At 40.9% G+C, this 14,509-nt stretch overlaps 1 protein-coding gene across 1 annotated transcript in view; it reads right to left on the bottom strand.

The window, feature by feature from the left end:
• The window catches only part of PPP1R1C (protein phosphatase 1 regulatory inhibitor subunit 1C), a 54,286-nt gene continuing 39,777 nt past the window's right edge, over nucleotides 1–14,509 (bottom strand). The window contains 1 exon segment of the mRNA XM_041403429.1: nucleotides 1–482. Within this exon segment, the coding sequence (XP_041259363.1) occupies nucleotides 394–482 (89 nt within the window). The 3' untranslated portion in view covers nucleotides 1–393.

The following is a 14,509-nucleotide window of genomic DNA, read 5'->3' as shown; positions in this document are numbered from 1 at the left end:
AGGGTAAAAACTGTCCTTAACCAAAAGGATCATTTTATGTGAACATTTCCCTGTAGCAAGACAAACCCTCTGTACAACAGACAATCTTGTCTAAATTAATGTATTATTTATTTTGTACCTTTTAAATCACTTTTATTTACAACAAGCCTTAGATACAGCTCACACGCAGTAGTTAAGCTCTGGCAGTACTGACGTCAGGGAGCTAACACAATTGCAAATGACATTTCTAAGTCATAGAAAATAAAAGAAAAAAATGACTAAAATAACAGTTTTGTCTCGGGGAAGAAGGGCCCCAGGACACGTGTGCAGTGCCTGCAGAGCCCCCGCGGGGGGCAGGACACGGCGGGCCGAGGGCAGGGCAGGGGCTCTGGGCTCGGGGCAGCTCCGCGCTGGCTAATGGCCCCACTCCTCTTCCCGCTCGCCAAGTCCCTCTTCTTCTTCTGGAAACACTGACTCACTCTGACTCTTCAGATGCTTAATCCCTGAAAATACAGAAGTCATGGTTAAGGTTGTGTTTGGCTTGCATCAGGTATTTTTTTTGTGGAGGAAGAAACAGAAAACCAAAATAAGGGCAAGTTTAATGCTCATATTTGCTCCTTTTTTCACAAACGTCTTAGTTCAAGTCATATGATGGTGTATTTTCAGCAGAGGTATTCTCTTCCTTGAATAAAGGTTCTGAACAGTATTTGCTTCTTTTTTCTTTGTAAGTCTTGGTTAAGTTTGTGTTGAACATGATTGCAGAGCTGTCCTGAGCCAAAGAGAGCCTGGCAGAGGCTCTGTCCTGACGGAGAGGAGACTGCTGGCACCAAAGCTGTGACAGCACTGGGTAGCTTCTTACAGGGACAATGTGTTCTTTTGACCTCCAAATACCACGAAGGGCTGGATGAAAAGGGTAAATACCTATCACAGGATATTTGGAAGTTCAAATATTCTGTTTTTTCTTATATCAAGTTTTTCATTTGAGGAAAGTTATGAAGTACCTACTGCTGGCTGGTTTCACCCAACGAGTGAAGTGGAGTTTATGAAAATGAAGCAAATTATAGATATTTCCCTGTCTCATGTTCAGTACAAGGAAGCAGACTTCAATGAATGGGCTTAATCCCATTTTAACTCCACCTTGGTGTAATAGAATTCGAGCTAGAAAAGGAAGCAACATCAAGATAAAAAGATGGCAGAGACGCCAGACAGGAAGAGTTGTTATTTTCAAAAAACCTCAAGAGCAAATGAGCAAGTTTAGTCTTGGGGTCCCCCAGTTTATTGCAAACAAACTGGGAACATAACTATTGATCAAAAATGCATGATTTGAACAAATTGTCACCCTGAGTTGGGCTATTTTCTGATGCCATTACTGTCATTGCATAAAATGATTTTTTATTTCATTAAAGATCATACATAGTTCTAGTAACCATCCCTAACTGTTAGGAAAAATGCTTCCCTTTTGTATCACTTCCTGTCTGTGATGAGGAGAAATGACACCCCAGCTGCTTCATATAATCACTGCTAGACAATCAAACACCCCAATGTGCACCCTGCAAGTCACAGCACTTGTAGGGGCACATTTTTCAAAAAGGGGTTCACCTTTGAGGGGTGAGGGCAAGACCCTCATTACTGTTAATTGTAAGTAAGAAGAATTGATGAGGGTGTATGTCCAAGAGCTTTGGCCCCAGTGTCTCTTCATCTGGAAGTTCCTACACCTCACTGTTTATGTCCACATCACTCCAAAACACAGGATAGATTTTTTCCAAATATATCACTTGAAAAAAAAATCTCAGCATATGTTATTCCAGTTCCACAAAGTTACAAGTAGCTGAAAACAGTATTTTACAATGGCTGTACAACAACCAGCTCTAGTTCTAACAGGAGCCCATCGCTCGCTGCTGGGCTCTGGGCTCCTCTCTCTCTTTTCTTCCACACAAATGACAGCACACAGTCTCCTGGGAAAGCACTGTTCTGACACAAACCCAGAAAATACATTAATGCTCCAAAGCCACAGTTCTTGTGAGTGTGCCCTGCAATAATCCAGCCATTTCCAGTTAAGAGCTGTGATACATGAAAGTGCTCAGCTACTACCAAGCCCTTAGCAGCTCCTCTTTAGCAACACCCTTTAGTAAGACAAACACTTTGAATTTGATTTCACCTAGCTACAGGTTACTGGACATTTGTTTCCAAACTATGTTGTGTTTTTAAGGTAAATTTGTCTGCTGTTGTTTCCTCTGCACTTACAGAGCCATTTCTTGCACAATTCACAGTATTCATCTAACAGCTGCTGTTCAGTACTTCTGTCAGGAATTGCTGGAGCCAGAGTGAATAATTTTTTTAGGGAGCTTTTCAAAGATGAGAAGGGCAGAGTTATGGACAGAAAAGAAGGCATGTCATACATGGTATGACGAAACCACAGAACTGTAGTTTTTGTAGGAGTGAAGACTTTTGGCTCTGTGGTTTAATTGCAATATTAAATATGAAAATTGTAGGAAATTGAGAGAAATTACATCACTGAGCATTACCCATTGATTTTTGCATGGCAAGTAGCTATTGATCTTATTTAATGATTTTTTCATAAGCTCCATTCTGCAGCCTGCTTTCACCTCTGCCAGTCATTTTATGTTACAGTGCCCCTTGGAAGTTTCCTTCTCTGACCAGTAAGTGCCCAAGAGTTCATATGCTTATATATAATCCTCAAGATGTTCTCACAGCATCAGGTTGTCAGAATGAACTGACCCTTGGTGTGGCATTATGAAATAAGATGCTCATCTACACAATGGAATAAATTAGTGTGAATTGACATAGAGGAAATGAAATTCCTGTCAGTAACATATGAACATGTATGACAGGAAATGCAGGTAACTGCCCTGAAAAGATACATTTCCTGCACAAAGCTGCAGACTTTTACAGTGTGAAAGATGACCAGGAGTAATAAAAATACTTAGTTAAATTACAGCAATCATACTCCTGGATTAAAAGCGTATCTAGCCACATAACACTGCAGTAGCCCTCCGTGGCTGCCAAGGGTGGTCAGAAGGCAGTGGAGCTGGGCAGGTGCACACTGGCACTCTCAGCCACAGCTCCAGAGCAGAGGCTGGCACAGTGGCTCTCCAGCGTGGCTCCAGTGGGGTTATTCAGGCTGTGCCCTGCCCTTTGTCAATATGAACCCTGTGACAAGCAGGCAGTGAGGTGAAGCTCTACCCACAGAGCGTATTGCTGGATCAGTTCAGCATCTTTGCTTAGCAATATCTGAATTGTTTGCTGAAAGGTTACATTCTGTCAGAGACTGAGTAATAATTCATTACTCAGGTCATCTCAGCCGTTTTTACAACCACAACTATGGCAGCACTAATTTATGAGAAAGGATATTTCCTTCTCATATTTCCAATCTTTGTACCAGTGACACAGCTCATGCCCTCAGCTTTCTCAGCTAGTAACCAAGAAGGACCAAAATGCTGTAGTTTGGGGATTATTTCTGTTCGCTGATTGAACACGGTGTAAAGATGAGCATGAAATACAGACTGTAAGATTTTACTTGTAGCAAAAAGCTAAAATATTTTAGAAGAAATTGTTTGTATGTAAGAGTACATCCAAATTAGAAACATCAAGTTACTGATTCCACATAAACTGCACAAACTTTACAGTGTCAGTAGCAAATAGGGAGGAGTGCAAATGCTGATCCATGGAGTCACCCTGTCCCATCAATATCCCTTTTTCAGGCAGTGAATTTGTGGGCACTCAGTTTCCTGAAGAGCTGTGCCTGCTGCTCCATTTCTCTCACTGGGTGCCCTGCCCTGCTCTGCCCTTTCTTGGGGATGGGGCTCACAGGGTGCCACCCTTCCGCTGTCCCCATGGGCTCCCAATTCCCTCTGCTTCTGATGTCCCAATCCCCTCTGCAGCTGACCCAGCCCCTGCTTCACAGTGTCACACCTTCCCTGGGCTCCACTCTTCACCTGGGATGTCTGGCACCAAAAATCCCCTTCCAGACCAAACACTGCCCCTTCTCACCACTCCCTAAAATGTCTCATACCCACAATGTCTTCACAATCCTTATGCTACTTTAAAGCAAACTGTGTCTGAACACCGCTAAAGCCAGCAGGACAAGAATTGTTTTTCCTCAAAGGGCTTATGTTTCACTGCAGGTAATTTAATACAATTAATGTTGATAAACAAACCTGTAATTCCAAGCCAGATTGAGCAGCTATACACAAATATAATTTGAACTGTCAATTCTTTTTAGATGAAGTCACTGTCTCAAAGAATATTTGTAGAATTCTAGATACTTATAAATTATGAATGAGAATGGGACAATTTTGTGTCATTTGTGGTCACATCACATCCATGCTGCTTCATCAGCAGCTGTCTTTTAGCTTCTCTCCATCTAACCAAAGCACCAGCTCAGAAAGCTAAGTAGGGTCACAAGATTTGAAACAACCAAGTGTTCCTGAATTAAATATCTCCTGGAAAAAAAAAAATTTAAAAATATTCAAGTAATTAAGGCAGCTCCCCATCCTATTTAACACTTCTTCCTTCACTCTGCTTCACTGCCCAAGGAAGAGTGTTGACATTTACCAAACTCAGGATTGAAGTCTGGTTGGCAGCTTGAATTCCCTAAAGTTTGAAGGGTTATTTAGTTTTACGATTTGGAGCTGATCCTCTCTCTATCAAAAACACATTTCCAGATTTGCAGAAAGCAGTGAAAGGCACAGATAAAACAGGCTCATTTTCAGCGTTTCAGAACTCAAATCACTTAGAAATAATCATGCAAACAGACCTGGCCAAAGAGGATAACAGCCAAATAAAAACGTCTAAGCCAGTGCTAAATTAATTGTTTTCTATTTTCCTTAGCAAAAATGAGAATATAAAAAGAAATATCATAGACTCATACCACTAAACAGGAAAAACGATTATTCTTTTAATTGTACATTCTGGTTTGCATTTACCAGTTAAATAAGTTCAAATTATGTTTCTCTGATGTGTCTTCCTCATAATGTTTTTTTTTCCCAATTCAAGTTTTGATTTAAAATATGCCAACAAAACAAATAAACAAACAGACAGAAAACACAAAACCCAAACAAACAACAAAAACAACCAAACAGGAAAAACCCCTCAAATTAACATCACTAAATCCAGTATCCACCACAGGTCTTTGGCTGGGCTGGGTGCAAAGGAAAGCACTTGGGAAGAACCAAATGAAGCTGGCAGGTCTTCCAGGGCATACATAGGGATGGTCCCTGCAGTTACAGGAGGGAACAGCAGCTGCATCAGGTCAGGGGCAACTTTGGGGCAGCTAACAGCAGCCTGCCTGTACCAAGGAATGTTACCCAGAAGATGATGGTGTCTGGTTGTGAATTGTGAAAAGACTATTTTCTGACTGGATATAAGGAAGAAATTATTCCACTGAGTGTATTTAAGCACTGGTGTGATTTCACAGTGAAAATGTGATGTGTCTCTTCAAGGAGATTTTCAGCACTGAACCAGACAAAGCACTGAACAACCTTGTTAAACTTGGTGCTAATTCTGCTTTATGCATCAGGTTGAGCTATGGACTTTCCCAAGGTTCCTTGCAACCTAAATGACTGTATGATTTTGTGAAATCAGAAAAACTCAGTAAATGCATCTTACAGTTTACAACAATGTATTAACATTAACTGTGTGGGCTACATATTGATCCACCTGGGAGCTTCAAATTACTCCTTTCTCTGGAAAAGTGATGAAGTGCACCAGTCAGACTTATTTCAGGAATGGAATTTTCACTCCTTAAAACCATGGGGCCAGACTAAATCAATATTTCTGTGCTGATTTTGGAAAGCATACAAACTCATAATTATGTGCTCCACTGTGATTATATATATATATGTATGTGAGCTACATATGTGGGCTATATATGTGAGCTATATTATATATACATGTATGTGAGCTACATATTTCTCAAACACAAGGGATGAAAATAACGGGATTAAAGTCAGTGAACCTTGAGCATCTCTTGCATGTGACAGATACACCCATGAGATCCCCAAAATCTCACACACAAATCACCCCAGGTGTGGCCCAGTGCATGGAACTGCAACAGAAAAATGTAATTCCTGAGAGGGAGGCACAGAGCTGCTCCTCTGCAGATGAGCCCTGGCACTGCTGCTGGAATGGCTCATCTTCCCTTGGGGGCCTCAGGGCCCATCATTGTCTCAGTCACTGCCAGGGTGTGGTGCCTGAGGCTGCTGACTGCCACTGCAACTAAAAGAATGTGCTCAGCTGCCTGCAGAAGTAACAGGTTAAAAACCACGCTGTGCTAATAAAACCAGGGCCTGTGCACCCTGCTTCACAAGAAATGCCTTTCTTGCTCAGCTGGGAGTAACACAGGCTCTCTACCCTCCACAAGATGTTTTGCCAGATGTTTCCAGAAACATCTGGTGCTCCCTGGGATGGAATGTGTCAGTGGGAGAGTCCAGAGCCTGTCCCTGCCATGAGCACCACAATCCAGCTCTGACAGGCACAGTCTCAGCTCTGAAAATAATCAAATACTTCCTGCTCTTCCCACCTCCAGCAGAAGTTGAGGACCATTAGAACCTGCAGGAGCAGCTGCCTGGCAGAAACCTCCTTTAATAATAATTCAGCTTCTGAATTATTATTAAAAATTTTTCTTCTCTGTGATGACTTTCAGTTCAACAGAATACAGCTTCACTAGCCTTCATTCTCGGCACTTTCTGCTTCATAGAAGTTTAGAAAAATCCAGTTTCATCATCTTCAAATGTTCACTGTCGGGTACACGCCAGCTACACTACCTGATTTATTCAAATGCAAAAAATACATGTCTTTTCTTCTTTCTGCCCCATTTGGAGAAGATATCAGAAACACAGCTGTCATTACTGGCCATGGAGAAAGTCAAATCTTACCCATGCACACATATCTCCTATGCATTTTGACTTTCTTGATGAAAAAAATTTGGTTTTTTGGCTGGAAAGAAATTAAATCCTACCATATATATATATTTTATTATTATTATTATTATTATTTTTTAAACAGCTGAAATGCAGGAGGGTGTATATTCCATACAGGAGCAGAACAGTAACAAAAATGCTATAGTTTCCCAAAAACCTATTTTGAGCTTTCTCTTGTTTCCTCTTTGCATAAATGACCTGTTATCTCTCTCCTTCATCTGTACAATCAGTTCCTGAAACCTTTAATACATTTTTACTTAATTGAGTGATTTAGATAAGCTCTACTTGCATACAAGTCAGAGTTCAGTGCTTAAGCTTTCATTAGTAACTCCCAAAAACCATTAACCCTATCCTTAACCCTACCTGCCTCCCCTTCTTCTCTCTCTACCATTCTGCTCACCAAAAATGATGCTCACTGGTTCCACCTTATCAGCCCTTTCTGCCCCCACCCTCCATTCCTTTTGATCCAGCTGCCCTTGGACCCAGTCTCAGCATTCTGGCCAAGTCCCAGTGACCTCCTCTGTCCTTTCCAGCTTGCTGATATCTTTGCTTCTGACAATTTTTGCCTTGGTTCTCCTTCCCTGTGGTTCTCCTGCTGTTGTAATGCCTTTCTACTTGCCATTCTCTGAGCCATTTTCCTTTCTGTCCAAATTAAAACTCTAGAGTGCGTCTTCTATGCAAGCTCATGGAAGTCTAAGACAGCACCTCAAATGGTCAAAATCAAGCTCTTGATCTGAAGTCCTGTCTAAAACATTCATCCACCATGAACAACACTGTCATTCTTTACTGGTATTTAGGCTTACACATTTCTGATTTCTCTTCTCTAGATCCCCATATCCAATTGTCATCTGAGTCTTGCATGGTTTTTCTTGCTTAATATGTCCCATATATCCAGACTTTGAAACTCTCCTTTTTCTGGGATCTTCACTGCTACCACATCTCCTTCTCCAAGCTTTATAAATGTACCTTTTCTCCTGACACTACTTTCCCCCTTGAGTTCCCTCCATTGATTCCCTCCAAAATATTTCAGACTAATGGTGGCTATTTATGCTTTCAAGGAAAATTAAATTTCTTCATATATTATGGGCATCCTCTGTACTCACGTCAGGAAATGATACAGCTTCGCTTCTCAAGTTGCTAGGCTTTTAGGTTAGCATTTTTGTTCCTTCTTCTAAGTTCTGGAGAGATACAAATATCTCCCTCCATGGCTATATCCAAATCCTCAAAGCTCTCAGTTTTGGAATTTCAGAAACACCCTGAGAACATTTTTGTTGCCAGCCTGCTGAGACAAAGGCTGTTGCTTTCCTCCCTAACATTCTCTATCCATTCCCGGGCTGGATTGCTACACCCTAGCTGGAAGTTCCCTGGTGCAACACCCAGCTTGTGTTAAATGTTTGAACAAGGCTTATGTGGCATGGCCAGAATTCCTGGTGTGGGTTCCTCGATGTTTCATTAACCTCAGTACCAAATGACAAGAATTGTGTACAGCCATCAGTGGATGATTACTGAGTATGAACAAAGAGCCAGACAATGACTGATGTTTGTATGCAAACACAAGATGCATTTTTCACATCTTTTCTTGTGTTTCTTCATGCCCACCCAGTAGAATGGCTTCAGTCTGACAAGCTGGCAGCTATTATTTAATCTGTGGATGCTCATGTTCAATAATCAAACCAGATGACCTGTGGCAGGAGGTTAATCCTGCTTCCAAGCAGATCTGACAACAAGAGCCCAGCCTGTGTGTCCCAAGGCTGCCACTCTCTTGGGTGGTCTCTAAGCTACTGGCAGTTCAAAGAGTATCAAAAAGTTATCTATGACATGACAGCAATAAAACACAACAAAACACACAGTCCCAGGCCTTGGCTACTCCCAAGTGTATGAGTAAGTAAACAGAAAAAATATGAGGGAGGGAAGACAAAATAAAAATAAAGGGATGTGGAAAATTTTGCTTTATAGATGTCGGTAACTGTGTCTGCTTGATACAGCCTTTGAAAGTTTTCTAAAATTTGGGTTGTTCTTTGTGGAGAAAGACTGAAAAATGAGGCACTGTGCAACAGTCTCAAGGGACTCTGAGTGGTACCCACGCCTGTGAGTTTCAAGGTTTTACAGGAGGTTGATAACCAACATGCAAGGGTGGCCCTTAATCCTGTAGCCAGTGAGTTTGAAGATAACCAGGTCTTTTCTTTGTTACACAGACCTTGGTCTCACTTCTCCAGAAATTAATGAGATTTTTCTCTTACTATTGTTAAAGAAAGAAGAGTCAACATAAAGAAAGAGTCATTGATGTTAAGCTCCAGTTATAAAGACAAAACCCCAGCTACTGTTTATTTGCAATGAATTTGTGTAAAATACTGTAAATTGCTGTTGTACATGGCATTAAGTTTGAGATATGAGATAAACGAGTTGGTACAAAAAGTAGGTGCACTAGATATTCTCAAACTCCTGTTTAGATTAGCCTAGAAAAAGCAAAGTCAGGCTGTCACTCTGTGATTTACCATTGATATATGAGGTAAATCAACATTCAAACACCAGCAGATATGGGGGACCTCCAACATTTAGGATGAAAAGAATGCACCAATGTGGCAGTTTAAACTAGGCTGACATTATAGCAATATAGAAATAATAATAATAAAAAAAACCCTCCATGTGTTGTATTATTTTACACCTCAGCTCAAAATGAGGAGAAAAAATTCTCATGTGTGTTGTGATTATGAGACCAAGATATTATTCAGCCTCGCAAGTTCATTTACTTTTTTTTCCTCTCTCTAATATGCATGACTAAACCAAAACAAATGATCTGAAGCATTGGCAAATATGACAGGTTTAGGTAGGTCACATATCTGATCTGGAGCAGATCAGATCATCAGCATATTCAGCAGGTCACCATGGCCCTGTAGAGGTTTGTGAATGATCATTTAGAAACCCAGCAATAAAGTATGACTAATTTTCTAAATGTCTGCTGGTTGCTGCTAACTTCTCTTAGCTCAAGTCATACAATCCTCAGTCGTCATGGTGAGCCTTTTAAATGACAAATGTTGAGGCTCATTTGAGGCTACTTTCAGTCAAAAGGCTCACTGTTATACTATCACAATGAAGACTGTATGAGGGCAGCAAAAATCATGTTGCAAATATCTGGCTACTTTCCAGTTTGTTCTCTGAGACATCGCTTTCCACTTTCCATGTTTCCCTCTCAGAATGGCTTGAAGCAGCACTGGCTCCTTAAGAGTCACGTGAAGGAGCTTCTTGCACAGAAAAGGCTTTTGTTGGCCCTCCACAGGCTGGCCAGGACATGCACTGGAGAGAGGGGTCAGCTTTGCCATGGCTGAAGGGACTGCATCTCCCACGTTCAGCAGCCTAAAGAGTAAACAGAGAGGTTTTTGTTGCCCCAGGCAACTTCTCCTGGTATGGAAACATCTTGTTCTGCTAGTCCTTCCTTCCCTTGCTGGCCCTCAGACTGCAGAAGACAGCCAGTCTTCAGAGTTGGGGTGAAGAGCAGAAGCTCCTGCAAACAGCCAGCAAGTGGGTGACTTTACCCTTTGGAAAACCAGAAAATATTAATTAGCCGATTCTGTCGAGGATGGCTCTTGGTCAAATATCCCAAAAACTTGATTAGAAAAACAGCCAGAGGTGGCTTCCACAGCAGCAATGAATCCAGGCAGCACTGCAATGCTCTCCTTCCCATGGCTCCTTCCATGTCCTGCCCTGACCAGGCAGCTGGGGCCAGCACTCAGGAGAGGATTACAGCTTTTCAGATGATACTTTTCCTTCGCAATTTTTCACAGCTAAAAGACAGGCTTAGAACTGCTGGTAAGTGTGCTTGAATTCAACCAATGCAAGCAGACTCTCAAAGGTGCTGTGCTTTGATGGCTCCTGGGAAGCTTGTTAGATGGTCAGAATCTCCTCTGAAAAAACACTTGTCTGGAAGCCAAATCTTACTGAGCAATGTGTTTGTTTGCTGGAATTGCTGAGCCCTCACTTTTAACATCAGCACCACTTTCAGTCAGGCAGCTGTCTGCCTGAGAGTCAAAACCATAGGACTGGCAGAACTGTTCCCTTATGTCGAAAGATTACAGTAATTCCACCAAATAAAAGGCCACATTTTCAAACCTCTAATCAGCTGCTCCATAATAACAGAAGTCAAAAGCTCTGCTACTGTCACAAATTATGTGTTAGAACTCACTGGCCTTAAAAGTTAGTGAGTAGCATTTTCTAAATACAGCTTCTTTAAATTAAACCATCTTACACTTTCACAGGCAACTTCTGTCATTCTTAGGATTAACCACATGCTTCTCCAGCCTATGTGTCCAGTTGGAGCCACTCTGTAGCCTGACTATCTTAAAATTAGCTGGGAGGCTAAAAGTGAGAAGTAAGTCTTACAGCTAGAAGATCACATCAGCAAAGACTTGGGAAAGCTGATGCTAAAGACAGCATGAAACAATGCTCAGTATTTCAGCTACAGAAGGTAAGTCTGTTTAGAGGTAGTGACAAAATTTTAGTTATGTAGGCTGCTATGTACAAAATAAAATAATTATATCATCCTACCTGCTGTAAGTAAATAAGGGAAAAGTTAAGGAGAATTAGATAAATCTTAACTTTTGTAGGATGTCTTAACTGCTGCATTCTAAAATATATGCCATTGTTCAACCTCAAATATGGATCAAGTGTAGTATTAGGCTGCAGGGCGTACTTTATGCCAGAGGTTCAGTTACAAAAATAAGGGTCCTTTCCAGTGTTCTTAATGGGAAATTTCTGATTGTCTCTCCTGGCCATTTCTCTTACTGCAGCACAGTTATGTCTGTAGATATTCTTGTCCCAAACTCCTGCTGGTGCTGTGCAAACCAGCCTTCAAAGTAAATGCCTAAGCATCTGTAAGGGATTTGCCTTCAGCAATTAATTATTGGGGGAAATGCTGTATTAAAGAACCTGAGCTGAAGGAGTCTGAGCTTTTTGGACCTTACATGGGCTGAGATTGCAGATTGCACCTAGCTGCTCTGTGGGGCTGCACTGTGACAGAAGAGCAGCATGACATTTTATTCATGCCATATGTTTTAACTTGAAATTAAACGACATCCATTCAAATGGCAATTTTTGTCAAGGTTTAAAAAATATATTGGCTGGCAGAGCTCTTTTCATGGAGGGGAGAAATGGAGCTGTGTGCCTTAGCTCAGGAGCGTGCAGTGAGGGCAGTGAGTGGGGCTGGGGCGGCTGGCCCAGAGCAAGGCAAGCCCACTGCACACCGCTGTTCTGGCAGCACAGCCAGCACAAGCAAGGCGAAAAAGGAAAATGCCCCTTATCTGCAAATTTCTGAGCAGTGGGAACAAAGCCCAGCAATTTTTCCTGTGATTTACTTACAGTGATTTGCTCCCCACACGAAAAGGGAATGCACTTGTCTGTGATTCCTTGTCCAGCCAGCAGAGAGACTTCCAGGGCTGGATGTTTTACTAAGCAGTCTGTAACTAGCCCAGGGTAGTTCCATGCCTGACTCGGTTTAAGCAGGATGGATTCATGCCAGAGCACTTTTAAAATGACAGTAGCAGGCTTCAATAGCTGAATATTTGCACTTCCTTGAAGCCAGGCAATTTAAATTTGTTGGTGATTAGGAAAATAGCTCTGAAATTTTGCAGTTCCCTTTAGGAAGAAAAAAAAGATCCACCAAAAAAAAATCAGCAATACCAGAACATTTCATTTTGCCTAGTTTGTTAAACATAAAAATGTAAACATGCTACAGGAAAATTAATTTTATTTTTATACACATTCAAAACACAATGGAAATTAAGGGCTTTTTCATTCAAAACCTAACTGAAAATGCTTTACAAAACATTTTAATCTCCCCAACTTCATAAGCCATTTCCAAGAAGCTGTATTTCAGTTTTCTTAAGGCATTCTTATCTGACTTCAGTTTTTAGTGGACAGCATTATCCAGCTGCTCACTTTTTCCTGGACAACTGCACTGTGGGTCTACATTTTTTGGTTTTGACTGACATGGGAATTTTTATGAGGTCAATAAACCTAAACAGTTGAGAAAAAACTTATTTCCACATCCTTAGGGGAGAGTGTCCTTGAAGAAGAAGAGGAGGCTGTGATCCTGAGAAGCAGAAGCCTGAGTATGTGATGGAGTGAAGTCTTGTGTGTAATCCCTGAACAGCTTTTGCTTCTTCTGTTTCACCCCAGGTCTGGCAAGACACCCCCAGCATTCTGTTCAGTTTATATTTTTGATCTATATTTTCTATTTTTGTTATTCTTTTTGTGGTTATTATTTCGTTCCATGATCTGGGGCAGACACATAAAAAATATTAGTTAATGTCAGATGTAAATTTCTTGCCGAATACTCTGTGCAGCCTAGGATTTTTAGGGTTGAGATGAAAAAATTTCCAGTGAGTTTTCAAAATGAAGACAGGAGCAAAATCTTTGCTGGTCACCCAAAATTCTAAGACGGTGTTTCTCTGCTATACTTTCATGTAACCTGTGGCTTCCACTTTTAATTAATCCTGTCTCTTTCTTTTGTCAGAAGTCTATAAGCTTCTCTGTTAATTTTCTGATTAATTCTCTACTGAGTTATACTTAGAATCTTCTTTATGGTCCTTCCTATGATGACAAAGGAGATAGGATTTTGGCATCAGCATAACGTCACATTATTAATATTGTAAATGTTGAAATTACTTCTTCTTTTACATATTTTATAAGCAAGTTCAAAATTAGAAAAACCTTGTATGATTAAAGAAGTGATTGATAGGCCAGTGTTTTGTTTATTATCCCCACTGCAGTTGTTTCATGAGTGGCATGTAAATAATAGGCCATTAATATTTTCTTCATATTGCCCTAAGTCTGAATTTTTGCTTCTGAGATATTTTCCTAGCACACAATGTCACCCATCCAAACTGACACTGCAGAGCTGTCTTGGAGAAGCAGGGAATGTGCTTCCGCAAAAGTTGTCACCCACTGGACTGAAAGGTGAAGCTTGGATTTGGGCAGTTGTGGGATGGTGTTTTCACTGATGTTGTCATTACCACGTTGTGAAAGGTTTAGTCTGTGCCAATTAGCTCTCAGCCAGAGCGTTCCCAGCTGGGTGCAGGTGCCCAGTATCATTTCCACTGGGCCTCTTGGATCACTCTCCTGACCTGGGAGCATAAAAGGGAGCAGCACTGCTTTGCTGCAAGGAACAATGTTAACACATTAAGGGTACAAATCCCTTGAATCAAGGGAGACAAACTGGATTGTAGCAATTTATGGTGTTTTGCACAGTAACACAGGTAGGTTTTCACACCCTTAAAACAAATGCAAACCAATTTAGTACATAATATTTATGCACAACCAGGGCACTTCTTTGGTAGAAAAATTCAGCAAAATCAAATTCTTAGCTTAAGCTTCAGAGGGTGTCTGGCACAGTGTCTGATCTTTTGGTAGAGGAGAAAAGTTAAAGCTTTAGTTTGACATCTCTAGTAATATTTTAAATTTGAAATGCTTTCATTTTAACTTGTTCAGCTTATAGACAATTGAAACCCCACCAAATTCTTATATTTAAGTATTTTTGATCGCTGGAAAATTAAAGCCCGTTGTTAAGAAATGCATTATTCAACAAAAATGCAGTC

The sequence above is a fragment of the Onychostruthus taczanowskii genome, unplaced genomic scaffold (assembly GCF_017590055.1).
Source record: "Onychostruthus taczanowskii isolate IOZ18803 unplaced genomic scaffold, ASM1759005v1 scaffold20, whole genome shotgun sequence".
Classification (NCBI taxonomy): Eukaryota; Metazoa; Chordata; class Aves; order Passeriformes; family Passeridae; genus Onychostruthus; species Onychostruthus taczanowskii.
Note: the sequence above shows the minus strand (reverse complement) of the source record. Positions and strands in the feature narration are given on the sequence as shown.